Source organism: Bos mutus, chromosome 8 (assembly GCF_027580195.1).
Source record: "Bos mutus isolate GX-2022 chromosome 8, NWIPB_WYAK_1.1, whole genome shotgun sequence".
Taxonomy (NCBI): Eukaryota; Metazoa; Chordata; class Mammalia; order Artiodactyla; family Bovidae; genus Bos; species Bos mutus.
This window is the reverse complement of record NC_091624.1, coordinates 110,518,350-110,546,016: the sequence shown is the minus strand read 5'-3', so window position 1 is coordinate 110,546,016 and position 27,667 is coordinate 110,518,350. Positions and strand designations below refer to the sequence as shown.

General features: G+C 46.2%; 1 protein-coding gene across 1 annotated transcript in view; it reads left to right on the top strand.

The window, feature by feature from the left end:
• PALLD (palladin, cytoskeletal associated protein) overlaps positions 1-27,667 on the top strand; it is a 364,323-nt gene that overhangs the window by 145,950 nt on the left and 190,706 nt on the right. Inside the window, 6 exon segments of the mRNA XM_070376055.1 lie at positions 11,075-11,130; positions 11,133-11,177; positions 11,180-11,251; positions 20,423-20,489; positions 21,915-22,020; positions 23,585-23,659. Of these exon segments, the coding sequence (XP_070232156.1) occupies positions 11,075-11,130; positions 11,133-11,177; positions 11,180-11,251; positions 20,423-20,489; positions 21,915-22,020; positions 23,585-23,659 (421 nt within the window).

Sequence of the window (27,667 nt, the reverse complement as noted above, 5' to 3'; positions counted from 1 at the left end):
ATAACTCAACCATTTTTAAAGGTTTGTATTTCATAAGCTCTCATTGTTTTAATTAACTGACTTCAGAGAGTTACCGTTTTCCTTGTCCGAGTTGGAGGGTATTAGTCAAGATCCATTGATGAGACTTTGTAAGTTTAATAAGTCAAATTTGTTCTTTTTAAAAACCGCATGTTTAAAATTCAGGATGCAGAAAATTTCCATGACACATCAGTGTGGTACAAAAAATAAGAAAACCCAAAAAAACCATCAGTCCCTAAAACATATATTTCCTTTTAAGTGATAGTATTAGAATAGATACTAGTCAGTGTGGAAGTTGAGTGGTGCCATATGTGGGTTTTTTTAACATAAACTATCATCTCCCATGCCGAGAAATATAAACTCTGCTTGGCCAGTGGATTTGTTAGTTCCTCTCATTTAGCAGTTGGATTTATTGTCATAAAGATCAGCACTGTTCCTCAGTCTCGGAGGACCGGTGTTCTGAGCTTTCCCAGACGCACAGCCAGCTGCAGTGTGCCGCTCTGAGGCTGGCTGCCAGGTGCCCGGGGCAGAAGGGCAGGAAACGGGGGAGGTGAGCCTTATGCTGTCCAAGACGGAAACGACTGGTGGTCCCCAAAGGCAGCGCCCGCTCAGAAGCAGCTGCAGTGCCCCTGATGTGACTTATCCTCCTCCCACTGCCTTCCCAAGCAGAGGCTTCCCAGGGCTGCAGTCACATGCAGGCCCTCTCTGCCAGCATCATCTCAGGCCAAGTCAGGCTTACAGCTCACCTCCCCTTGAAACGTAGAAAGTGAACAATTAAATATAAGCTTTTCTGCGTAAAACACCTTCTCAAATTTCAGTCCTCCCACATCCTGCAGTGCCATAAGAGGAACCTTGAATTTCTGGCACTGTCCCATGTTTAGGCTGGAAAAAAGACATTTTGCAACAAAAAGAAATATACGGGTATTTGTATATTAAAACATTGTTGATTTCAAAATCCCAGCACAGAATAATATGAAGAAACATGCCATTTTACAAAGCTCTAATTACTGCAATTCTTTTTTCCTATGGATTATAATCCTTTTTGAGTAAAAAGGAAACAAGTCCATCAATATAATCCCGTCTCTAATAGATTAATTTCAGCCCAAGTATTCTATCCAGAGCAAGATGAATCTGTTCAGTCCTCCAGGTGGAAAAATCCCACGAGGGACTTCACTACTTAGCTCGTCCCTTGCATTCTTTGCTTCAGTCGTGTCTGACTCTGCGACCCCATCGACTGTAGCCCACCAGGCTCCTCTGTCCATGGGATTCTCCAGGCAATACTGGAGTGGGTTGCCGTTTCCTCCTTCAGGGGATCTTCCCAACCGAGGGATTGAACCTGCATCTCTTATATCTCCAGCATTGGCAGGCAAGTTCTTTACCATTAGCGCCACGGGGGTGGGGCATGGGGGTTGCAGAGCCCCAGAACAAGCTGAATCTATACGTGAGAAGCTATAATGAACCTTCGGGCTTTTCTGATGGCTAACGAATGTGGTAACGAATCTGCCTGCAGTGCAGGAGACCAGGGTTCAGTCCCTGCATGGGGAAGATCCCCTGGAGAAGGGAATGGCAACCCACTCTAGTATTCTTGCCTGGAGAATCCCGTGGACAGAAGAGCCTGGCGGGCTACAGTCCCTGGGGTCACAAAGAATTCAACACGACTGAGTCGGGCACGACTGAGCAACTTCCCTTTCACTTTTCCCTTTCATGCATCGGAGAAGGAAATGGCAACCCATTCCAGTGTTCTTGCCTGGAGAATCCCAGGGACAGGGGAGCCTGGCTGTCTATGGGGTCGCACAGAGTCGGACACGACTGAAGTGACTTAGCGGCGGCAGCACCTGCTCAAGCACTCTGTCCACCTCTTCTTAATATCTTCTGCTTCTGTTAGGTCCATACCATTTCTGTTCTTTATTGAGCCCATCTTTGCATGAAATGTTGCCTTGGTATCTCCAATTTTCTTGAAGAGATCTCTAGTCTTTCCCATTCTATTGTTTTCTTCTATTTCTTTGCATTGATCACTGAGAAAGGCTTTCTTATCTCTCCTTGCTATTCTTTGGAACTCTGCATTCAGATGGATATATCTTTCCTTTTCTCCTTTGCCTTTAGCTTCTCTTCTTTTCACAGCTATTTGTAAGACCTCCTCAGTTCAGTTCAGTCGCTCAGTTGTGTCCGACTCTTTTCAACCTCATGAATTGCAGCATGCCAGGCCTCCCTGTCCATCACCAACTCCCAGAGTTCACCCAAAATCATGTCCATCGAGTCTGTGATGCCATCCAGCCATCTCATCCCCTGTCATCCCCTTCTCCTTCTGCCCCCAATCCCTCCCAGCATCAGAGTCTTTTCCAATGAATCAACTCTTCGCATGAGGTGGCCAAAGTACTGGAGTTTCAGCTTTAGCATCATTCCTTCCAAAGAACACCCAGGACTGATCTCCTTTAGAATGGACTGGATCTCCTTGCAGTCCAAGGGACTCTCAAGAGTCTTCTCCAACACCACAGTTCAAAAGCATCAATTCTTCCGTGCTCAGCCTTCTTCACAGTCCAACTCTCACATCCATACATGACTACTGGAAAAACCATAGCCTTGATTCCTCAGACAACCATTTTTCCTTTTTGCATTTCTTTTTCTTGGGGATGATCTTGATCACTGCCTCCAGTACAATGTCACAAACCTCTGTCCATAGTTCTTCAGGCACTCTGTCTATCAGATCTATTCGTCTATACCGTGGTCAGCTTCTATGTTGGAATTTAAGTGCAGGGAGCCCTTTGCTGGTTGAATTAATAATTGGTTGATGAGGGAATGAATGAGTGAGATTGCATCTGCTGGCCTGTTTACATTTTATTCCTAATTAATACAGGCTTATTTTCATACCCTGTTTATGGCCTTAGAGTTTGACAGCCGGTCTCAACTGGCTTAGTCTGACTTGAGCAAGTCTAAATACTTTTGATTGGGGATTTACCATGTTCACTGAGGTTCAAGGTTCGCTCCTCAGCAGCTGTGGTGTAGCAATTACATAGCTGCTTAGTGACTCCATCAAGATTAGAGGAAGAACCAGGAAACTTTATTACAGCTTGTTTCTATCCATAGTTTTAAAAGCTTGATGAAAGAGGAAACTAAAAGTTTGAAGACAATGAAAGACACAGTTGAAGACAGTTGAAACACACATTTGTCTGTGTTTAATTGTCAGTGTTCTATGGATAAATGGGAGCTGCCTGAATCTTCAGTACAGTAACAAACCACTTCACAAGGTTGATGGCAGATAAAACCAGGCCATGTTTGTGAAGCATGTAGCATGTAATAGGCAGTTAATAAAGATTCATGCTCTTTCCATTAATTTGTATCAGATAAGCTCTTAAAAGCTATCACAGCTCCCAAATTTTCTATCATCTCCTCATCCTAACTGTGAGATCGTATGGAACGTTTTACCCATTTTATACTAGCAGCTTAGTAGTATGCCGGAAGCTGAGACTTGGAGGTACAGAATGGGTGTGTAGATAGTCGGATTTGATTTCCCAGTACACTGTCCTGTCCACTGAGTAAGTGGCTTCCAGGTGTTAGAAACGGGATGAGAAAACATGCAGACGTCCTTCAATGGAATGCTCCCCAAGTAGGCGCTAAGCACAGGTCACGTGTCCATAGGCTGCCTCTGCACCTAGCCCTCTGTCCACCCTCTCCTCGTAATGAAGAGAGGTGGTTTCAGGATCTGGAGGAAAACCAGTGTATTTTCTAGAAAGAGACCAAGGTGAGGATGGCAGGGGTGTTTCATTGCAGACTTGCACCTCGGTTGCTATGAGAGGGGCCACCACAAGGCACTTGGTTTCATTGGCTGAGGACACTGTAATCCTTAGTTTCATTGGCTGAGGACACTGTCATCCTTAGTTTCATTGGCTGAGGACACTGTAGTCTTTAGTTTCATTGGCTGAGGAAATTGTAATGCTTAGTTTCATTGGCTGAGGACACTGTAATCCTTAGTTTCATTGGCTGAGGACACTGTCATCCTTAGTTTCATTGGCTGAGGACACTGTAACCCTTAGTGACGTCTGCCTCAGGACGGGGTTGGGGGGTGGTGAGGGGACCGAGTGTCACACCTGGGCTGTATCTCCCCACCCCCTCACACACCTTTGTTGCACCGATTTTGTGTATTTACGCTGTAGTTTAAGCTGTGCTAGCAACAAGAATTTAATGGAGGGTGACTTTAAGGTCAAAATGGAATCAACAGACTCGACTGTTAACTCGTCTTTAAAGAAGACTAAATGTTCTTAGTCTTTTGCCAGGATGCTGTGACTGTGACAGTACTCTATGCGTTAGTGGAAAATAGTCCATTTTCTAGATGGGAAAGTAAGCCATAAATGTATTAGGCCTCAGATAATGGTATAAAGAACACAGAGGGTAGGAAATGATATAATATCAGTTGCCAAGTGAATAATGCTATACATTTTGCATTGTAGAGAAGAGAGAAGCAATACAGTTTCATGGGCTCTTGTGTACAGAGGGTCAGAGATTAAGACACGCAGTTTGGTGTCTGTGCTCAAGAAGCGTGGCCCCTCAGGGGAGAGCCAGGGCCTTGTGATCAGGCTGGCATGATCCACTCGTGGCAGACCAGAACTTCCACCCCTTATGTGTGTGTGAATCACCAGAATCCAAGTTGTCTCAATGGGTTTGGGGTGAGGTTCTAGATTCTGTATTGTTTTAAATTTAGTTATTATTTTTTAACTTTGTATTGAAGTATGTTAATGTTGTGTTAATTTCTGCTGTACAGTCAAGTGATTCAGTTATATGTGTGTAAATATATATATATATATATACACACACACACACATTTTTTATATTCTTTTCTATTATGGTTTGGAGAAGGCAATGGCACCCTACTCCAGTACTCTTGCCTGGAAAATCCCATGGACGGAGGAGCCTGGTGGGCTGCAGTCCATGGGGTCACTAAGAGTCGGACATGACTGAGCGACTTCACTTTCACTTTTCACTTTCCTGCATTGGAGAAGGAAATGGCAGCCCACTCCAGTACTCTTGCCTGAAGGATCCCAGGGACGGGGGAGCCTGGTGGGCTGCTGTCTATGGGGTCGCACAGAGTCAGACACAACTGAAGAGACTTAGCATGCATGCATAGCATTATGGTTTATCCCAAGGTATTGAATATAGTTCTCTATGCTGTATAGTAGGACTTTGTTGTTTATCCATCTCGTGTATAAAAGCTTACATCTTCTAATCCCACCCTCCAAATCCAACCCTCTACCACCCCCTGCCCCTTGGCAACCACAGCTCTATTCTCTATGTCCAGGATTCTGTTTCTGTTATGTAGGTAGGTTCATTTGTGTCATATCTTAGATTCCACATACAAGTGATACCATGTGGTATTTGTCTTTCTCTTTTTGACCTGACTTAGTATGATTATCTCTAGGTCTGTCTGTGTTGCTGCAAATGGCATTGTTTCATTCTTCTTTATGACTCAGTAGTGTTCCATTGTATATATGTACCACATCTTCTCTATCCATTCATCTGTCGATGGACATTTAGGTTCACAGTAGGTGAATATTGCTGCAGTGAATGGTACAGTGTATGCATTGTTTGGAATTAGAGCTTTCTCTGGATATATGCACAGGAGTGGGGTTGCTAGACCATAGGTAGCTCTGTTTTTACTTTTCTCAGGAACCCCCAGAGATACTGCATTTCTAACAAGCTCTCAAATGGTGCTGATGCTGCTGGCCCAGGGATCACAGTTTTCCTATAAAATCCAGATGGTAACTGTTTCAGGATTTGTGGGCCATGCAGTCTGTCCCAATGACCCAGGTGTTGCTGCAGCATGAAGGCTGCCATAGACACTGGGTGAGTTCAGGGGCATGGCTCTGAGCCCCTAAAACTTCAGTCGTTCAGTCATGTCTGACTCTTTGCAACATACCAGGCCTCCCTGTTGTACATCACCAACTCCCAGAGCTTGCTCAAACTCATGTCCATCAAGTCGGGGATGCCATCCAACCATCTCATCCTTTGTCCTTCCCTTCTCCTGCTGCCCTCAATCTTTCCTAGCATCAGGGTCTTTTCTAATGAGTCAGCTCTTCGCATCAGATGGCCAAAGTATTGGAGCTTCAGCTTCAACATCAGTCCTTCCAATGAATATTCAGGACTGATTTCCTTTAGGATTGACTGATTTGATCTCACTATCCAAGGAACTCTCGAGCATCTTCTTCAACACCACAGTTCAAAAGCATCAATTCTTTGGTGCTCAGCTTTCTTTATGGTCCAACTCTCACATCCATATATGACTACTTGAAAACCATAGCTTTGACTAGACAGACCTTTGTTGGCAAAGTAGTATTTCTGCTCTTTAATATGCTGTCTAGGTTAGTCATTGTTTTTCTTCCAATGAGCAAACATCTTTTAATTTCATGGCTGCAGTCACCATCAGTGGTGATTTTGGAGCCCAAGAAAATAGTCTGTCACTGTTTCCATTGTTTCCCTGTTTGCCATGAAATGATGGGACTGGATGCCATGATCTTAGTTTTTTTTTGAATGTTGAGTTTCAAGCCAACTTTTTCACTCTCCTCTTTCACTTTCAAGAGGTTCTTTAGTTTCTCTTCCTCAAACTTACAGACTCTAAATCTGTCCTCTATGTAACTTCCACATGTCACAAACTATTATTCTTCTGAGTTTTTCCTAACCTTTAAAAACATGAAAACAATTTCCTGGCTCAGGGCCATGGGGAGACTGGTGAGGGCCTATAGACAGTGTGCTGCACAAGATCAGGGTGCCACTCCGCTGGGGTGGCTGGTGGAGCTGTCCCTATGGAGCAGGTCTGACCAGGGTGATTAACTGTCATTTCTTTTAAATCTTTGTTGCATTTTTTTTCATGCTCTATTGTTCCTCTGACAGTTGGTTCTTATCTTTTTATACCTAGACTCTGGCTGGTTCCAGAGTCCATGGGGCATGACTCCTCCCAGGGCCTCTGGCACTTAGCACAGTGCCATTCACACGGAGGGCATCCAGCCACCCTGTGCTCTGGAGACTTCAGTGTGCTGAAGGCACCATTCACTTGGTTGTGAGGAGAGTAGCCCCAGGGTGGGATGAACACAGAGGGTGAGGAGAGAGCTCCTGAGAGGGGAGGAGAAGCAGAAAATACTTGAGGGCTGCGTAGGGGACAAGCAATCCATGCAGGATTCTGTAGGAGTGTGATAGAAGAAGCTGGGCCCAAGTTACAGGAAAGCAGACCATAGAGACTGAAGTTGAGGGGACGATTCATGCAGGGCAGTGTCAAATGCACTCGCCTGACACGGGCTAGAGAGGAGTCCTCAGCATGCCCAGCTATGACGAGGCCAATTAGAAGACTTCAGATCAAGCAATGCTTAAGCCACAGTCAGTCCTCGGGAGTGAGGACCTGGATTGTGACTGTGGAGAGAGCAAAGAGGAAGGAGCTATAAGACGGTTTTAGGCAGAATGTTCTCCAGGACTTTTTGGAAATGGAAACCGCCAACTGCCCAGGATCAAGGAATACTGCCCTTCTCAATTGCCTCAAAAGCAGTATGCCTTGCATTACATGATTGCTCAATTGGCTGGTTTTTCAAATGGTTTTTAATTCCCAAAGTCATGGCTGTTCTTTTCTAAGTATCCTGTGCTTGTGTTTTTTTTTTTTTTTTTTTTTTTTGTTTTTTTAGCATAGTTTCTGTGGTTAATACACTGAGTACTAGCAAACCAGTTTGTTTTATTACCTTTCAGTTCAGCTAGTTCATTTGCTCAGTCGTGTCCAACTCTTTGCAACCCCATGAACTGCAGCACACAGGCCTCGCTCTCCATCACCAACTCCTGGAGCTCACTCAGACTCATGTCCATTGAGTCCATGGTGCCATCCAGCCATCTCATCCTCTGCTGTCCCCTTCTCCTCTCGCCTTCAATCTTTCACAGCATCAGGGTCTTTTTTAATGAGTCAGGTCTTCGTATCAGGTGGCCAAAGTATTGGAGTTTCAGCTTCAGTATTACTCCTTCCAATGAATATTCAGGACTGATTTCCTTTAGGATTGACTCATTGGATCTCCTTGCAGTCCAGGGGACTCTCGACAGTCTTCTCTAACACCACAATTCAAAAGCATCAATTCTTCAGCACTCAGCTTTCTTTATAGTCCAACTCTCACATCCACACATGACTACTGGAAAAGCCATAGCTTTTAGATGGACCTTTGTTGGCAAAGTAATGTCTCTGTTTTTTAATAAGCTGTCCAGGTTGGTCATAACTTTTCTTCCAAGGAACAAGTGTCTTTTAATTTCATGGCTGCAGTGACCATCTGCAGTGATTTTGGAGCCCCCCAAAATAAAGTCTGACACTGTTTCCATTGTTTCCTCATCTATTTGCCATGAAGTGATGGGACCAGATGTCACAATCTTACTTTTGTGAATGTTGAGCTTTAAGCCAACTTTTTCACTCTCCTTTTTCACTTTCATCAAGAGGTTCTTTAGTTCTTTGCTTTCTGCCATAAGGGTGGTGTCATCTGCATATCTGAGGTTATTGATATTTCTCCCGGCAGTCTTGATTCCAGCTTGTGCTTCATCCAGCCCAGTGTTTCTCATAGTGTATTCTGCATATAAGTTAAATAAGCAGGGTGACAATCTACAGCCTTGCTGCTGCTGCTAAGTCGCTTCAGTCATGTCTGACTCTGTGCGACCCCATAGACGGCAGCCCACCAGGCTCCCCTGTCCCTGGGATTCTCCAGGCAAGAACACTGGAGTGGGTTGCCATTTTCTTCTCCAATACATGAAAGTGAAAAGTGAAAGTGAAGTCGCTCAGTTGTGTCTGACTCTTAACAACCCCATGGACTGCAGCCTAGCAGGCTCCTCCATCCATTGGATTTTCCAAGCAAGAGTACCAGAGTGGGGTGCCATTGCCTTCTCCCCTACAGCCTTGATGTACTCCTTTTCCTATTTTGAACCAGTCTGTTGTTCCATGTCCAGTTCTAACTGTTTCTTCTTGACCTACATACAGATTTCTCAGGAAGCAGGTAAGGTGGTTTGCTATTTCCATCTCTTGAAGAATTTTCCACAGTTTGTTGTGATCCACACAGTCAAAAAAGCAGAAATAGATGTTTTTCTGGAACTCTCTTGCTCTTTTGATGATCCAACAGATGTTGGTAATTTGATCTCTGGTTCTTCTGTCTTTTCTAAATCCAGCTTGAGCATCTGGAAGTTCATGGTTCACATACTGTTGAAGCCTGGCTTGGAGAATTTTGAGCTACTCAAAATTCTTTGCTAGCATGTGAGATGAATGCAATTGTGTGGTAGTTTGAGCATTCTTTGGCATTGCCTTTGGGATTGGAATGAAAACTGACCTTTTCCAGTCCTGTGACCATTGTTGAGTTTTCCAAATTTGCTGGCGTATTGAGGGCAGCCCTTTCACAGCATCATCTTTTAGGATTTGAAATAGCTCGACTGGAATTCCATCACCTCCACTAGCTTTGTTCGTAGTGATGCTTTCTAAGGCCCACTTGACTTCACATCCCAGGATGTCTGGCTCTAGGTTAGTGATCACACCATCGTGATTATCTGGGTTGTGAAGACCTTTTTTGTATAGTTCGTCTGTGTTTTCTTCCCACCTCTTCTTGATATCTTCTGCTTCTGTTAGGTCCATACCATTTCTGTCCTTTATTGTGCCCATTTTTGCATGAAATGTTCCCTTGGTATCTCCAATTTTCTTGAAGAGATCTCTAGTCTTTCTCATTCTATTGTTTTCCTCTATTTCTTTGCACTGATCACTGAGGAAGGCTTTCTTATCTCTCCTTGCTATTCTTTGGAACTCTGCATTCAGCTGGATATATCTTTCCTTTTCTCCTTTGCCTTTAGCTTCTCTTCTTTTCACAACTATTTGTAAGGCCTCCTCAGACAACCATTTTGCCTTTTTTCATTTATTTTTCTTGGAGATGTCCTTGATCACTGCCTCCTGTACAATGTCACGAACCTCCATCCTTAGTTCATCAGGCACTCTGTCTCAGATCTAATCCCTTGAATCTATTTCTCACTTCCACTGAATAGTCGTAAGGGATTTGATTTAGGTCATACCTGAATGGTCTAGTGGTTTTCCCTACTTTCTTCAATTTATTACCTTTGCTTTCAGATTTAATACAGACAGATATCTATAGTATGCTGTCTAAGTGCAGAAAAGACTAGTCTTCAGTGACATGTAAAGGAGGCCAAGTCCAAAGAATTTTCTAGAGCTTCAGACTCAGAAAATCTCTGATGCTGATTAGGATCTGATGCAACTGGATAGTTGTCAATCCTTTTAGTTGTTGGTGGACATTCCTTCATATTTCTTTAAATCTCATTTTGAAGGGGAGGGGTTAGGGAAGCTTCATTATTTTATTTTATTTTATTTTTTGGTAAAAACCCTGTTGAGAGTTTGAGGTGCTCGGCTTGTGAGGAGGAACCCTCATGAAAATGGTCTGGTCTCTTGCCACCTCCCACATCATAGACCCAGGGGATGGAAAGGGGTAAGACTGGCAAGAATGAATCACAGACCACCATGGCCCCTGCCCACACGGCTGGGTGTGCCACTGGAAAGATCTCCAAATAGCAGTGGTGTGGGGGGTATTAATCTGCCCAGCTGGCAGCTCAGCAGGCACGCTGCTGCCCGGGGCTGTGACCCTCAATCTCCCTGGACATATCACATCTTTTGAGTACCATGTTCTTGTCACTTTCATATTTTTTTTCTAGAGGAGAACAGTAAATGACATTGTAACAGGTGTGAGAGGCATTAGTGACAAAAATCTATAAGGCCCTTGGAATTGTGCTCCTTTCAGTTTGTAACTGGCACTTTCCCAGCTTGATGATGTTCCTTCATCCCACGTTGATGAAATTACAAGACGCTCTATGATGAAGACCCAGGGAGTAGTCTAGCAGTGCATTTCATGGCCCCAAATGTAGTAGTGTGCAGTGATATCAGGAACTCGAGTCTCTGTTTATCAAACAAGCATCTCATTATACAGCCTCTCACCTCTTGCTAGTGCTTTGTTGTTGTAAACATCTCATTGCCTTCTCTCCCTCCCATCCTGCAACTCCTGTTGGTCGGCAGATGGTTCTGTGAAGGGAGTGAACTACACAGCAGTCCTGATATCCAGATCCTCTGGGACGGGGCGACCTGCACACCCTGGTCATTGCCGAGGCCTTCGAGGACGACACGGGCGCTACACCTGCCTGGCCGCCAACTCCAGTGGCTCTGACAGCACCTCCGCCGAGGTGTTCATCGAAGGTACCCAGGGGTGCAGGGTGTGGGTGAGAGGGGACCCATTGCTTCTTATGAACGTGACTTTCCAACTTCGTGAATCAAACCTCAGTTGTCCCAGAAGCTTTATGGGTAAATGAAATTGTTCTGACACTTGGGCGTTCATCAATGACGTCTGATGTCAGCATTTGTTCCTTTTCATTTAAAACATTTCAGCCGCGTGAACTTAAATTTATAACACTAAATATCCGACTTATTTTTAGTTTCTCTGGTAGATCAAGAATGGGAACATACTGAAGTGCTAGGTCTGTCAACCAACTAAAGACTTAGGATATCATTCACAGGAAAGTTAAAGGATTGAATATTTTTGAATATTCTTGTTTTTATTAATTGTAGACCTCTTTCAGGGTATGACCCTGGATGCCATGGTCTCTAACTTGATTTCACTGAATGTGGTCTTTAGCATGGCAGCCCTCCACACTGCAGTCCTGTTCTGCCTTTAGGGTCCCTGCATGAGCTACTTAACATGGGGAAACATCCCCAGTTACACTGGCCACGTGTGGTCACGGGTCCGGCTTCAGATCCTGGTGCTGATGGGAGGAGCGGTCTGGGTGGAACCAGATGGGAGGAGCGGTCTGGGCGGAACCAGATTAAAGAGCCTACTGGAAAGCGCTGTAGGAAACTGCTCCTTGCCCCCGTGAAGTCAGGGCGATAGCTTTTTTAAAGCCTGATTTTGGTGTATTTTTACCTCTAAGAATAATTACATGAGATGGGAGAGAATTTCACACAAACTCTTGGCCTCCTCTTATGACTGAATGGAAAGGATGGTGCTGCGTTCCTTACTCCATGAGACTCGGGGCATCTCTGTTGTTTCTTGAACCTCGTTGCTGTTGCTCTCAGCATACAGTATGGGGCCGGTTACCAGAGGCTAGGAAATTTCTTATAGATTCAGAAACCTCAACAAAACCATCCCTAAAAATGTAATGGCCTACTGGTTGGAAACTGTCTAAATGTCACTGTCCTGTGCATCAAATTTTAGAATGGTACTGAGAAAATTTCAGCTTAAGAACAGTAATGAACTTTTTCTCCTTGTGTTGGCTAGGAACCAGGCACTGGTCTTCATTTCTACATGGATTATCTCATTTAGTGCTTAGGAAAATCACCCCCTTCTGTGGCTGGGGAAACTGCAGCTTAGGGAGACGTGTAGAGCTCCAGACCTCACACACACTCTGTCTCTCACGCACACACACAGAAACACATACACACACTGTCTCTCACAGACACACACACACACACACACACACACACACAGACACTTACCTGAGCCTCAAGGACTAGATCCAGGCAGTGTGACCCCTTCTTAGCAGCCACAGAGGAAGACACAGGTGAACTCAGGATCTTGGGGTCACTTGGTCATCAGCCCATCCAGCACGGGCCTGGGATGTGCGCCTGGAACATCTCAGGATATCACTGACCTTTGGGGCAGTGGCCATGTGTTCCCTGAGAGGCCCCTAGAGGGCAGGCAGAGGTCTGGGTGCTGGGTGGGGACCCTTGCTGGACAGGCTAGGCCTCTGCCCTTGCTCAGGAATGCTCCAGGAGGGGAAGGGCCTGCCCCCAGCAAGCCTGGAAGAGAGCAGAGGTGGCGGGGGGAAGTCGGGAGGTCTTTCTGAGGGGTGGCATCTGCCCTCGGTCCCAACTCTGAGAGAAAGTGTTGGGAAGGCCGAGGGGAAGGTGCTCCAGATGTGGGGGCGTGGGTGGGGGGGTCGCCGCAGGAGCAGCGAGTATGTCCTGGACCAGTAGCTGGGCGGTGGCCAGCTCACACAGGATGTGGGGCCTTGTGGGCGCTGTCGGCAAGCTGGCCGTTACTCTACATAAAATCATCACCTGTGAAGGTTTACACTGAAAAGTCAGAGTACCCGATTTCTGTTTTTAAACCGAAGTTTGGCTTGTAATCGGGAGCCCAGTAAGACGCGTGCTGCAGCAGGCCCAAGGAAATATGGTGGTACTGGGGAAGCAGGCTGTGTAGACAGAGGGAGAGGCGGTCAGACTCCACAGCCACGTGGTGGGGCAGGTGTGGGCCGAGGGGTCACGGCAACCAGCAGACCCAGGGGTTTTGGCTTCTCCACCAGTGTGGACGATGTGGCCCATCATGAGATGGGAAGATGGGGAGTTGGGCACAGAGGGGAGTGGGTGACCTGTGTGCATGGCTATCTAGACAGCCGAGTGGACACAGCCAGGAGGGGAATGTGTGGGTATAGCTACTGCCCAGGGTGAGGACATGTCCTGGAAGCTTCAGGAGGTAGATGGTGGCCCAGGGCACAGGACCAGATGGACTGTCTGAGCCGAGGGTGACCCCCCACCTGGGTGCACCAGGGCAAGGAGGTGCTGGCCAGGGAGCAAAGGGGGTCTCTGGGCGGGTGGAGCAGGTCAGTGTTTGAGGAGGCAGGGAGGGAGAGCCAGCCGACTTGGGCTTCCACTGCGGGAGGTCTCTCGCGAAGGACGAGGACGCACAGCTACGGGTGCTGATGGCGATTTCAACAAGAGGGGCCATGAGCACTGGAGGGACCAGTGCACTGAGGTCCTCGGACATGGAAGGAAACGTGGGGACGCCTGGGTGGTGCCCGGAGGTCCTGCCCAGACGCCACAGGGCTGGGACCGGAATTTGGACAGGAGCACAGGGTCAGGATGCTTTTTGCAGTCTGTTTGCTTGTTGGTTTTCATAGCAGACTTACTAGAGCCTGTGTGAAAGACTTCCTTTCCCTGCTGTGAAAATAATCCAAGAGAGAAAACAGACCCTGCAGAGGGAGACAGAGTATAGTGCCAGGGGACCAAGTCTGGGAAGGGAGAAGGAAATGGACTCCCCCAGCAGTGTGTGGGCGGTGAGGAGCTGCTGTCAACAATTTCATGATGGTACCCAGGATGCTCAAGTCCCCGACATTTTTGGCACCAGGGACCTGTGTCGTGGAAGACAATTTTTTGAGGGTCAGGGGTGGGGTGGTTTTGGGATGATTCAACTGCATTACATTTATTGTGCACTTTATTTCATTGTTAGTATTACATTGTGATATATAATGAAATAATCACACAGCTCACCATAGTGCAGAATCGGTGGGAACCCTGAGCTTGTTTTCCTGCAACTGGATGGTCCCATCTAGAGGCAGTGGGAGTGACAGGAACACCCAGAGTGTGTTCTCATGTCCAGTCTACTCCTTCATCTCGTTTTGGTTGCTGTCAGAAAACCCTGCTTCACAAAGATGGGATGTTGGAAATGGAAGCAGGCTTTTCGGTACTTTTGTAGAAACCTCAGCATATTCCACCTTGACTTTAATCCAGAATGGCTGGAGATGTGAAGTTGTATCAGACGTACTCTTAAGGCCACCATCATTTGCAGTCTCAAGCAGTTGATCTTCTTCTAGCGTGGACAAAGTTGATTCACCTGGCCTGTTCACAGATGGGTCATGGGTCCATTCCTTCCCAGCTCCCGGGTCTTTTGTGGTTGTAAAGTAATGCTCAAACTCCTTTGAAAAGCTGAGATAGGTGATCATGCTCTAGCTGGGAGAAAGAAGGCTGTGGCTCAGTCTCTTTCAGACTCTCTGCTAATGTTTGAATTGTCCAAACTCCGAATCCTCACTTGTTGCCCTCGTGATTCCAGTTTGTTCTGAACACAGCTGGTTTATCTGCCAACTTGAGCACAGCTGAAGTGACAGAATGAGTTCATTGAACAGGTTGAATATGTCACACAAGTGAGCAAGGTTTGGGACCCACTCTGTGTCACAGGAATGTGCTGCCAGCAGTGACAATTTTTCTAAAAGAAATCTCTGGAGTGGCTCTCATAACTCAGAGACTGGCCAGGGCCCTGCCTTTAGAACGCCCTCTCCCTTCTGTGTACAAGAGCAGATGTGTGTGCTCGGTGTTCATCTCTTCACAGGGCTGTGCCAGCAGACGTGAGTTAAGGGCATGTAATTTAGTGTGGTTGGTCATTTTAACCACATCCTGCAAAGCACTGTGATGTTTGGGTGGCATTTTCTGGCTTGCCAGCGTTTGGTTCTCTGTGGATGACACAGGAGGTAGACATATCCAGAAGCGAAGTCTTTGACAGAGTAGTGAAACCAGAAAGCCTTCCAGTCTTGGGAGCCGCTCCATCCGTGTATGTGCCGATAGTGTATACTGACGCACAGTGACCCCCTCCGTTTCCTGATACATAGTCATTCCAAGACTTCACAGTTCGGCGGCTGTGGTGTTGGCTGGCAACAAAAGTGCAGGTAGCATGTCCGCCTGCACATCCTCCTGGAAAACATATAGGACGGAAAGAAGCGCTGCTGTGTGTTGCCCACGTCAGCAGACTCGCCAGCCTGGACTGCGTCCCCCGGGCATTCACTCCCCCACCCCCACCCCCCAGCAGTCCTGCCCAGCACCCTCTGCTGTTTCATCAGCTCGTCTAGTTACCGTGCTGGCCAAGGAGGAACACGTGCCACCTTCTGAGCTGCAGCGTCTCCCAAAAGTTCAGGACAGATGTCCTTAGGAGCAGGCGGGATCAGCTCCTCGCCAGTAGTAAAGAGCTTCTTTGTTTGAGCAGTGCAGTTAACCAGTAAGAGTGACACTCTAATGCAGAAACATTGGATAAAGTGGTGCCTTCAATAATTGCTTCTGTTTTTTGTGTTCATGTTTTTTATTTTAAAAAACTCCAAAGGCTTGCCTGTTTTTTTTTTTTTAAATAATAATTTATTTATGTATTTTTCGCTGACCTCAGTCGTTGTTGCTGCACGGGCTTTTCTCTAGCTGTGGTGTGTGGGCTTCTCACTGTGGTGGTTGCTCTTCTTGCAGAGCACTGGTTCTGGAGTGAGGGCTTCAGTAGGTGCAGGACGGCGAACACCCACAATTACCTGAGCAGGGCGCTCACCCTCAGTAACAGCTGACAAGCTGCTGTCTGCAGGCAGACAGCCAACTGCAGAGACACATGTAGTGTGATTCTGTTTGTGCAAATATGTGCACAGATATACAGTCTCCTCTCATCCGAGGTCTCAGGGAAAGTGAAAGCTGCAGTGTGAAAATATTAAACAGGGAGTTCCAGAAGTAAACAGTTGACCACTTTTGAATTTTGCGCCATCTGAGCAGGGTTGAGGAGATTTCTCACCTCAGCTTCGGCCCCTGGGCCGTGAGTTATCCCTGTAGAACCTGTCAGTCACCGAGGTTGTCAGACTGAGGGCCCAGGGCTTGTGTTTACTGACCATAATTTTACTAAAAATGGCCCCACAGCACCAGGGGAGTGATGCTGGCAGTTTGGACATGCAACAGGGAAGCCACGCAGGGTTCCTTTAAGTGAAAGGTAAGAGTTAGTGAGAAAAGGGGAGAAAACCATATGCTGAGGTCGCCAAGATGGATGGTGAGAATGACCTTCAATCCATAAGGTAGTGAAGAAGGCAAAAGAAATCCACATTGTTTTGCTATTATGTCTCAAACCCTAAAATTTACACCCAGTATGTGAAGGCATTAGATTTATACAATAAGATATTTTAAGAGAAAGAGATACCATAGTCATATACCATTGTTGTTATTATAACTGTAATATAATTACACTGTTATAGTTGTTCTGTTTTACCATTAGTTATTGTTGTTCAACTCTTACTGTGCCCAAATTGCAAACTACACTTTATCTTAGGTATGTCTGTATAGGAAAAATACCATTGACTGGGTTTGGTGCTGTTAACAGTTTTCAGACTTAAATTGAAGCAAGTAGGGAAAACCAGTAGACCATTCAGGTATGACCTAAATCAAATTCCTTATGATTATACAGTGGAAGTGACAAATAGATTTAAGGAACTAGATCTGATAGATAGAGTGCCTGATGAACTATGGACGGAGGTTTGTGACATTGTACAGGAAACAGGGATCAAGACCATCCCCACGGAAAAGAAATGCAAAAGCAAAATGGCTGTCTGGGGAGGCCTTACAAATAGCTATGAAAAGAAGAGGAGCAAAAAGCAAAGGAGAAAAGGAAAGATATAAATATCTGAATGCAGAGTTCCAAAGAATAGCAAGGAGAGATAAGAAAGCCTTCCTCAGCGATCAATGCAAAGAAATAAAGGAAAACAACAGAATGGGAAAGACTAGAGATCTCTTCAAGAAAGACTAGAGATCTCTTCAAGAAAATTAGAGATACAAGGGAACATTTCATGCAAAGATGGGCTCGATAAAGGACAGAAATGGTATGGACCTAACAGAAGCAGAAGATGTTAAGAAGAAGTGGCAAGAATACACAGAAGAACTGTACAAAAAAGATCTTCATGACCAAGATAATCATGATGGTGTGATCACTCAGCTAGAGCCAGACATCCTGGAATGTGAAGTCAAGTGGGCCTTAGAAAGCATCACTACAAACAAAGCTAGTGGAGGTGATGGAATTCCAGTTGAGCTATTTCAAATCCTGAAAGATGATGCCATGAAAGTGCTGCAATCAATATGCCAGCAAATTTGGAAAACTCAGCAGTGGCCACAGGACTGGAAAAGGTCAGTTTTCATTCTAATCCCAAAGAAAGGCAATGCCAAAGAATGCTCAAACTACTGCACAATTGCACTCATCTCACACACTAGTAAAGTAATGCTCAAAATTCTCCAAGCCAGGCTTCAGGAATACGTGAACTGTGAACTTCCAGATGTTCAAGCTGGTTTTAGAAAAGGCAGAGGAACCAGAGATCAAATTGCCAACATCCACTGGATCATGGAAAAAGCAAGAGAGTCCTAGAAAAACATCTATTTCTGCTTTATTGACTATGCCAAAGCCTTTAACTGTGTGGATCACAATAAACTGGAAAATTCTGAAAGAGATGGGAATACCAGACCATCTGACCTGCCTCTTGAGAAACCTATATGCAGGTCAACAGGAAGCAACAGTTAAAACTGGACATGGAACAACAGACTGGTTCCAAATAGGAAAAGGAGTACGTCAAGGCTGTATATTGTCACCCTGCTTATTTCACTTCTATGCAGAGTACATCATGAGAAACGCTGGGCTGGAAGAAACACAAGCTGGAATCAAGATTGCCAGGAGAAATATCAATAACCTCAGATATGCAAGTGACACCACCCTTATGGCAGAAAGTGAAGAGGAACTCAAAAGCCTCTTGATGAAAGTGAAAGAGGAGAGTGAAAAAGTTGGCTTAAAGCTCAACATTCAGAAAACTAAGATCATGGCATCTGGTCCCATCACTTCATGGGAAATAGATGGGGAAACAGTGGAAACAGTGTCAGACTTTATTTTTTGGGGCTCCAGAATCACTGCAGATGGTGATTGCAGCCATGAAATTAAAAGATGCTTACTCCTTGGAAGGAAAGTTATGACCAACCTAGATAGCATATTCAAAAGCAAAGACATTACTTTGCCAACAAAGGTCCATCTAGTCAAGGCTATGGTTTTTCCATTGGTCAGGTATGGATGTGAGAGTTGGACTGTGAAGAAAGCTGAGCACCGAAGAATTGATGCTTTTGAACTGTGGTGTTGGAGAAGACTCTTGAGAGTCCCTTGGACTGCAAGGAGATCCAACCAGTCCATTCTAAAGATCAGTCCTGGGTGTTCTTTGGAAGGAATGCTGCTAAAGCTGAAACTCCAGTACTTTGGCCACCTCATGTGAAGAGTTGACTCATTGGAAAAGACTGTGATGCTGGGAGGGATTGGGGGCAGGAGGAGAAGGGGACGACAGAGGATGAGATGGCTAGATGGCATCACTGAATAGATGGACATGATTTTGGGTGAACTCCGGGAGTTGGTGATGGACAGGGAGGCCTGGCGTGCTGCAATTCATGGGGTTGCAAAGAGTCGGACACGACTGAGCAACTGAGCTGATGGTTTTGGAGTTTTGGAACGTATCCCCCACTGATAACAGGGCGGTCCACTGTACGCTTGTTAATACACTCAGTTTATCTGAAAATTACAGCCAGACTGTTGCAAATGCAGGATGGCATCAGGGACGTGATGTCCTAGTGTGCACTCTGACGTCACACAATTCTGTGCTGCTTGGTTACTTTCCTGTTGTTGTTCAGCCACTCAGCCGTGTCCAATTCTTTGCAACCCCATGGATTGCAGGACCCCAGGCTCCCTGTCCTTCACTGTCTCCCAAAGCTTGCTCAAATTCACGACTGTGGAGTCAGTGATGCCATCTAACCATCTCATCCTCTTTCGCCTCCTTCTCCTTTTGCCTTTAATCTTTCCCAGGTTTACTTTTCTATAAGTGTATATTATTTTACTTTAAGATATTCTAAATAGATAATTTAAATAACTCGTGTTAAATATGTCTCATAAAGGAATGATCAAGAATGTACTTCTAACCATCACAGTTATTCTAAATGTCACCTAAAATCTCTTGTCACAAAATACGTGAGCATTAAAATGTAAGTACAACCTGCCTTTTGGCTTGAAAACCCAATGAGGTGACCCTTAATTTAAACACAGCAATGAAGCAAATGATCTTGGGAGGGTATGATCCAAACTAGAGACCCCCGCATTCAAGAGTGAAGCCACAGTCAAGTTCCAACTGGTCAGAGTTAGAAAGCGTCTCCTCATTAAGGAGTGAAGGCACTGATAATCCACACCGTGTAATCTGGGCTTCCAGGTGACACAGTGGTAACGATTCCTCCTGCCAGTGCATGAGATACAAGACACACAGGTCCAATCCCTGGGTTGGAAAGATCCCCTAGAGGAGGAAGTGGCAGCCCACTCCGGTGTTCTTTCCTGGAGAATCCCATGGACAGAGGAGCCTGGTGGGCTACACTCCATGGTGGTGCAAAAGAGTCAGACACAACTGCGCACACACACTGCTCCCGCTACCGTGCAATCTACTGGAAAGAGCTGAAGTTTAAGACCATGGCTGTCTTTACACACAGACACACACACATTGATTCCATAGTTTCTAAGCCATTTAAAAGTATGGTTACAATGCCCAAAGGGACAAAAATGAAACCAATAATAAATCTGACACGAAACACATGCTGACTTGAAGAAAACTTTTTCAGTATTTCTTTTTAAACTGATTATCTGAAAAAATAGCCTAAGTAAAAATGGTATGAAACATTCTCTATTTCAAAGTAAGACTCTGTATGTTACTGTCTGAATGAAGAATATTGCCCTTGGAAGCAGGTATAGATCTTTGTTATTTGTTAATAGGTTATAGACCTACATGTCTGTTATTTTTTTTTTTCACTCAGGTGCCAGTTCAACAGATTCTGACAGTGAAAGTTTAGCTTTCAGATCGAAACCTGGAGCCATGCCACAGTAAGTGTGTACGATCCCGTCAGTGAAGTAGAAAATGTCAGCAGACTTGTGCTCAGTGACGCCACTTGTGTGGCAGAGGTCAGCTGATGTCGGTCAGAGATCAGATGCTTGAACCTGGAGCATAGTCTTTGACTTTTGAACTTTGAAACCTGCATTTCATCATCCGTGTCCCAAAGTCTAACCATCCACAACGTTAGTCCCAAGGACAACTGACTGCTTATAAATGTGTAGAAGGAGCAGTCACATTGAGAGAAAATTACTTAAATCATTACTAAAATGTAAATGACAAACAACTTATCACATAAATTAGAAAATATCTAATTAGGCTAGAAATGGATTTCCATTTGGATAAAGTGTATCTCCAGTTAGATCATGTCATGAAAATCTCAAAATTTAATTCTCCCTACAAAGACATAGGGACTATTAGTAATATGTTAGGATCTTAATTATTTTGCAAAGATAAAATCTACCAAGATTTTGTAGAAAACTCCATGAATTTGAGACTGTACTAATATGTTTGATTTACTAGTATATACATAACAATCACAGCCGTTCAGTATCAAATTACCACTGACCATTCATGTTAAAGGGGGCTTCCCTGGTGGCTGAGTGGTAAAGTATCTACCTGCCAATGCAGGAGACATGGATTTGATCCCTGGGTTGGGAAGATCCCCTGTAGGAGGGCAGGGCAACCCACTCCATTATTCTTGCCTGGAGAATCCTATGGACAGAGGAGCCTGGTGGGCTACAGTCCATGGGGTGGCAAAGAGACATGACTGAGTGCTAACTGAGCATTTGTGTTAAAGGGCTCTTAATAAGATCACACACTCTGCTACTTGTGCATTCAGACAAGGATCTCAAGTTTAGTGAAGTTACATGACTCACTTGAGATTACATAGCCTGTGACTTAGCAAAATTGGGCCTAGAAACTACTCTTAACTTTTATGCACTAAGAAAAGACCACAGTCCAAGACATTCTCAACTTTACGCAATGGTTAACTGGAACGAAGAGCAGTTGCTGTACTGAAAACCAACCACCAGAACTTTGAATTAAATATAGACGCCCGGTCCTAAACATTTCCTAAACATTATCTGCTTACTCCTATAGACTGGGCTCTTCTAAGTATTATCTTTTCTCTTAGATTTTCCAGTTCAATACTTTCTGTTTTCTAATAAGAGCTGAGATACATAGTTCATGAGCTACTTTCATCTGTGTGTTTATTTTGCTGATGACTGTGGGGACCGTCTGAATATACACTGAGCACCACTGTTCTAACTATGGGTTGTGGGTCCCCATTTCTGAAGCAGTTACAGTTGAAGCAGATTGAGCAAACATAAAGAAACTGGCCTGTTCTGTGGAAATGTTTCAAAGAATAATTCCTGCTTAGGAAATTCTGACCCAAGACTTCACTCCTTACTTTCCAGAGCTCAGAAGAAAACCACTTCCGTGTCCTTGACCATTGGATCATCATCTCCAAAGTCAGGAGTGACCACAGCTGTGATCCAGCCTCTGTCAGTCCCTGTTCAGCAGGTGAGCCTTATCCACAGCCCGAGGGGAATCAGACTCTTTAGTGTAAAGACCCCAACTAGTCCTCCCTTGCAGAGAAGGCAATGGCACCCCACACCAGTACTCTTGCCTGGAAAATCCCATGGATGGAGGAGCCTGGTGGGCCGCAGTCCATGGAGTCGCTAAAAGTCGGACACAACTGAGCGACTTCACTTTCACTTTTCACTTTCATGCATTGGAGAAGGAAATGGCAACCCACTCCAGTGTTCTTGCCTGGAGAATCCCAGGGATGGGGGAGCCTCATGGGCTGCCGTCTATGGGGTCGCACAAAGTCGGACACGACTGAAGCAACTTAGCAGCAGCAGCAGCAGTCCTCCCTTGAAGTATCTCCTCAATGGACACACAACTGGGTGGAAAGACAATGATAAGTTAAGTTCTTCCTTTTAATGCACTAAAAATAATTTTTAATCTGAGACACACCACTGATTAATCAACATCTGTGTTTCCTTTGGGAATTTCTTTTTCAGCTTATACTCTGATAAAGTGGTATCTGTCTTGGCTATTACCGCTTGATTCTCCCTCACATATGTGCCATCTTCCATGTAGCCAAATTCGTTAGCTCATTTAAAACAAAGCAGAAAATGAGAAAAGTCTGCCTTATCTACAGAGTCCACCTGATAGAGCTCAGAAGTCCACCTGTCCTCTGAGAGCTTAACAGATAATACAGGAATATTCAGATTCCTTCACTTCACTGTGCATTTTCATCCTGCTTTCATTTCATTGTAAGACTGCTTTATCCAAGAAGAACAACAGTACCCATGACTGGGTCATTGTAGTGAATTCACTTTGCAAACACAGAAGACCTGAACCTTTTTTTATGTAAAAAATTAGAATCTAGATGTCTCTAAATCAAATATGATACTTAGCCTTGGTGCTATGATGGGCATCTGTAAACCCAAGACTCTTGCAACGTGAGCTCATTCTTGAGTCATAAGTGTGTCTAACGAACATCAGTGTACCCTCCAGCCACGGAGCACCAGCGCCCGTGGGTGCTTTACAAATTACAGGGCTCCCCTGGTGGCTCAGTGGTAAAGAATCCGCCTGCAGTGCAGGGAAACCCAGGTTTGATCCCTGGGTTGGGAAGATCCCCTGGAGAAGGGAATGGCAGCCCACTCCAGTACTCTTGCCTGGAGAGTTCTGTGGACAGAGGAGCCTGGCAGATTACAGTCCATGGGGTCGCAAAAGAGTCGGACATGACTGAGCGACTAGCTCTTACGTACTCTGTGGTATGTTGGGTGTGCGAACCGTAGAGAAAGCACATCTGAGATGAGACACGAGGAAAGAGTCAAGCAGTAGAAGTCACTCAAGGTGGCATGTGTAGTAGAAACTCCCTGTCAACCCCCAAAGCAGAGTGGGATTTGCAGAAACCATTCTGTGAACCACTGGACTTGTTTAGCGTTTGCTATGTAGGCACTGGCAGGTGAGCAGTGAACGCTTAGCCCTGTCGGTGGCCGTGCTGTCGCCTGTGTGGTCCATCTTTTGGTGATTTGTGTGTTCCGAGTCTGACCCACATGCCTCTGCTCTCCAGGCCCCCAGCCCCACCTTGTTCCTCTGCCGGCCGGATGGACCCACTGCTGCCTGCCTCCCGCCCGTCTTCACCAAGGTCAGGCACCTGCACGTCTCATCCTGAGTTTGCTCTGGGCCTTTGATTCCATTCCCCTGTGGCCTCATAAAACGAGTGATGAACAGGTTCTTATTGAGGTTACCTGTGAGGCTAAACAGATACTCAGTGCACAGCTGCTGTGTGACCATGATCATATAAAGGTCTGAGAAAGCTGGGCCTGATAGAAGTCAGAATAGACTGGGAAAACCAAACAGTGCACAGGAGAAGACAGAATGGTGGATGGGAACCTGGGAAACCAACAAGGTTTGTAGATGGTTTAAGGAACAACTGACAGATTTTCAGCTTGTCTCAGTGGGTGTTTTGCATCGCCAGGCATGATGACATTGGACAGCTGGTCAGCTAAGCTTAGAAATGGTCCCGTGGGGTGTTTCTCCTCTGTCTCCTCCCCACCTCTGTCTAAGAAAATTGTACATTTTATAATTGGAGTTGAGTTGATTTATAGTGTTGTGTTAGTTTCAGATGTACAGCAAAGTGATTCAGTTATGCATGTACTTTTATTCAGATTCTTTTTCCTTATAGAGTTTTAAAAAATATTGAGTAGAGTTCCCTGTGTAAGACAGTAGCTTCTTGTTGGTTCTCTATTTTATACAGACAGTAGTCTGTACATGTCAGTCCCAATCTCCTAATTTATCCACCCCCCCTTCCCCTTTGGTAACAGGAAAGTTTGTTTTCTAAGTGTGTGGGTCTGTTTCTATTTTGTATGTAAGTTCACTTGTATCATTTTTTGGACTGAAAGATATTTAAAAGGCACAGTTGAAGAGGTGCCCCATGTCTGTGCACCAGCATACTGTCAGAAGTCGTGCCCCCAGGCCAGTCTCTAAGTTCAGTGTAATATAGCTCAAATTCCAACAGATCCTCGTTTTTATCTACGTTTGTTGTTGAACTTGGCAGTCTGATTCTAAATCTTTTGGGGTTTAGAAAGTGGTGAGAGTAGCCAGGGTCCTCCTGCAGGGGCAGGCTGAGATGGTATTAGGATCTGAGATGTCAGGACTCCCTAGAGCAGAACGCCAGGATGGCAGGGCTGGCTCAAGCTTGGACAGACAGATAAGGCCCCGAGAGTGCCCACAAGATGCCCCAGCAACACGAGGCTCCCAGGGCAGGGTAGGTTCTTCAGAAGTGGGCCCCGGCCTCAGCCACCTCACAGGATCAACCCCAAGTAACGGAAGACAAACGTGACAGTGGTTTCTGTGGTCCGTTATCTGAGATCTGTGAATCTTCCACAAGACAGCCGAGAAGAGTCTCTGTCTTCCCCCAGGGAGTGATGCTTCCTCCTAAGCCAGCCTGCAGCCAGCTTGGTTAAAGACCTCTTCCTGCAGAGTGTTCAGAGAGGACACAGTCAATGAATGAGGGTTGTCGACAGCACCAGTGAGGGTCCACCTCCCCCTACCCAGGATAAAATACCCGAAGAAGGAAAAAGTCCCATCCCACCTGTGAACAGCGGTGTTGGGATAACAGCGCAGGGACATCCGTCCGTCCGTGCTCAGAGCAGGAGTCCTTCACAGAGCGGCCGGCACGAACATTGCGAACATTGCGTGGCACTCAGGAGCTGTTCACACGCAGCCGCATCCATGAAATCTGTGTGACCTGCCGAGTTGTCGGCACGCTGTTGGTTTTGGAGCCAGGGCCCCGCGCACCTCCGGGCTGAGGTGTCACATCCGTCCTGGGGCACCTGGCACCTGAGATGTCCCTTTCCTCCCGCAGGGCTGCAGAACTCCTCCAGGCCAGCCCCAGCCCATCCTTGTCCCAGCAGCATAGCCCAGCTCCTGGGGCAGAGACCCCAGCACAGTGTCCCCTTCACCCCAAAGGAAGCCAGGAGGCATGCTCGGAGCCTAATAGAGAAGGAAACCAGGAGTCCACGTTTTTCTAAAGCTTGAGTTTTTAACTCGCAAACAGCAGAGTGGCTGTCCCTGCCTGCGGCGCGGGCCTCTCCCTCCTCACGGATGCCTGCAGCACCCTTCTCCTGGGGGCCGTGCCCCTCCCTGCCCTGATCCGTCCTTCGGGGGCCTGGGCGCTGCCAGTCCTTGGGCACCTCCATCCGTGTCCCCGCATGCCCCTGGTGGGCGTCCCTGGGGCTGAAGCCGGGGCCACTGACCTGGTGGGGACAGCAGCTCGTGGGCCCCAGGGACACGCTCAGGGCCAGGAGAGTGGCCACCCCGGTGGCATTTCTCCCTGGAGCTGTGGACCTTGCAGGGAGACTTGGTACCAGGTGGACCCAACAGCACACGATGCCCTCCTGTGGACCTCAAACCCCCAGGGCCCCAGACCAGCCTTCCGACGTCAGCCGTGCTGATGTGGTTTGGTCAGGAGAAGCAGCTCACTCAGGAGGAGCCATGTGGCAGACCTTGGAAAACTACAGAGACCTGTGTGTGTGACGTGCCTCGTTTCTACCCAGGTCCTACCTTTGTGATTTTCCAGTGTGAACAGTATGCACAATCCTAAGAGGAAACTAGAGGCCCCTAGGTGTCTGGAAGCTCACATGTGAAGAGTATTTGTGAAGCGTCTGTAATGTGCTGTGAATGCTCCCTGGACACACCGGGGACGTCGATGACTCCATCCTCACCAGCTGGACCCCGAGGGCAGCATCTTGCCTGCTGACCTGCAAAATACTGCTCTCTGGACTAATCAGAAAGTGGAAGTCAATTTAAAACCAGAAACTTTTCTACATTTAAAACTAAGAATGAAGTGAGAATGGACTCAGAAGTAGGTAATAATATTCACCTTTTCGTTTACCAAAAAAGGCCTTTAGCACCAAAATTCTCACCAAGTACATTAGACTTTCCTGCTTCTGCCCACATTGTGGACTTCCAGGGTTTCCACAGGGCCAGAGCACACGCACTGAAGGCCAGTTGGTACAGGATCTGTTTTTCCCCAGCATACCATTGGCCATCTCTTGAGGAAAATGTAAAATAAAAAGCAAAAATGGAAACAGAAAAAAAAAAAAAAGCATACTTCCTAATGTGAATTTGTTTCCTTTGGTTCTATGCATAATCATTTATTGTATCTGACTTCCTTCAAGAGCTGTTCATGTCCTTTATCAGATGCGATACCCTGTACGCACACATGTAGGTAGTAGAAAGTTTCAGTGGGCCCATGTCCAGGGGAAGAAGGCAAGGGAGGCACCTGGAAGGGCCAGTTATTCCTTTGGTTTTCAGTAGCCAGTTTACAAGCTTCAGCTCTTTGCATCTGTGAAGCCACACTCGTTTCTGGTTTCTGGTCTGTTGGGCTGTAAAAGTTTATTGGTCTGGAGCTGGAGTGGGTGGAGCATCAGGGGACAGTGCTGGTCAGGGGGAGGAGGCAAGGAAGGTCAGGTGGGGGAAGTGCTCCCGTTTTATTTCGCTCAGAACCTGCAGGTGAATGGAATCTGGAAAGAGGTACTGGCGCACCTATCTGTGGGGCCGCAGTGGAGACACGGACATTGAGCACAGACTTACGGACCCAGGGAGCAGGTCTGGGAGGAAGGAGAGGGTCAGACGAGTGGAGAGAGTGGTGTAGAGACACATACACTACCATAGGTAAAATAGATCGCCAGTGGGAGATTTGCGGTGTGACTCAGGGAACTCAAACCAGGGCTCTGTGAAAACCTAGCAGGGTGGGATGGGGAGGGAGGTGGGAGGAAGGTTCAAGAGGGAGGGGGTATATCTATACCTATGGTTGACTCATGTTGATATTTGGAAGAAACCAACACAATATTGTAAAGCCATTATCCTTCAATTAAAAATAAATTTAAGTATTAAAAACACAAAAGAACCTGCAGATGAGGAAATGCCAGCCCTCCTTCTGGTGCAGCTGCCCCAGGACACTGGTGGACAGAGGCGGGTCCTGGGGGAAGGTCGGAGCTTGGGGCACAGATGGGAGACCCAGGTTCAGTCCCTGGGTTGGGGAGATCCCCTGGAGAGGAGCATGGCGACCCACTCCAGTATTCTTGTCTGGAGAATCCCATGGACAGAGAAGCCTGGCGAGCGCCTCTGGTGGACACATGGCATCTCC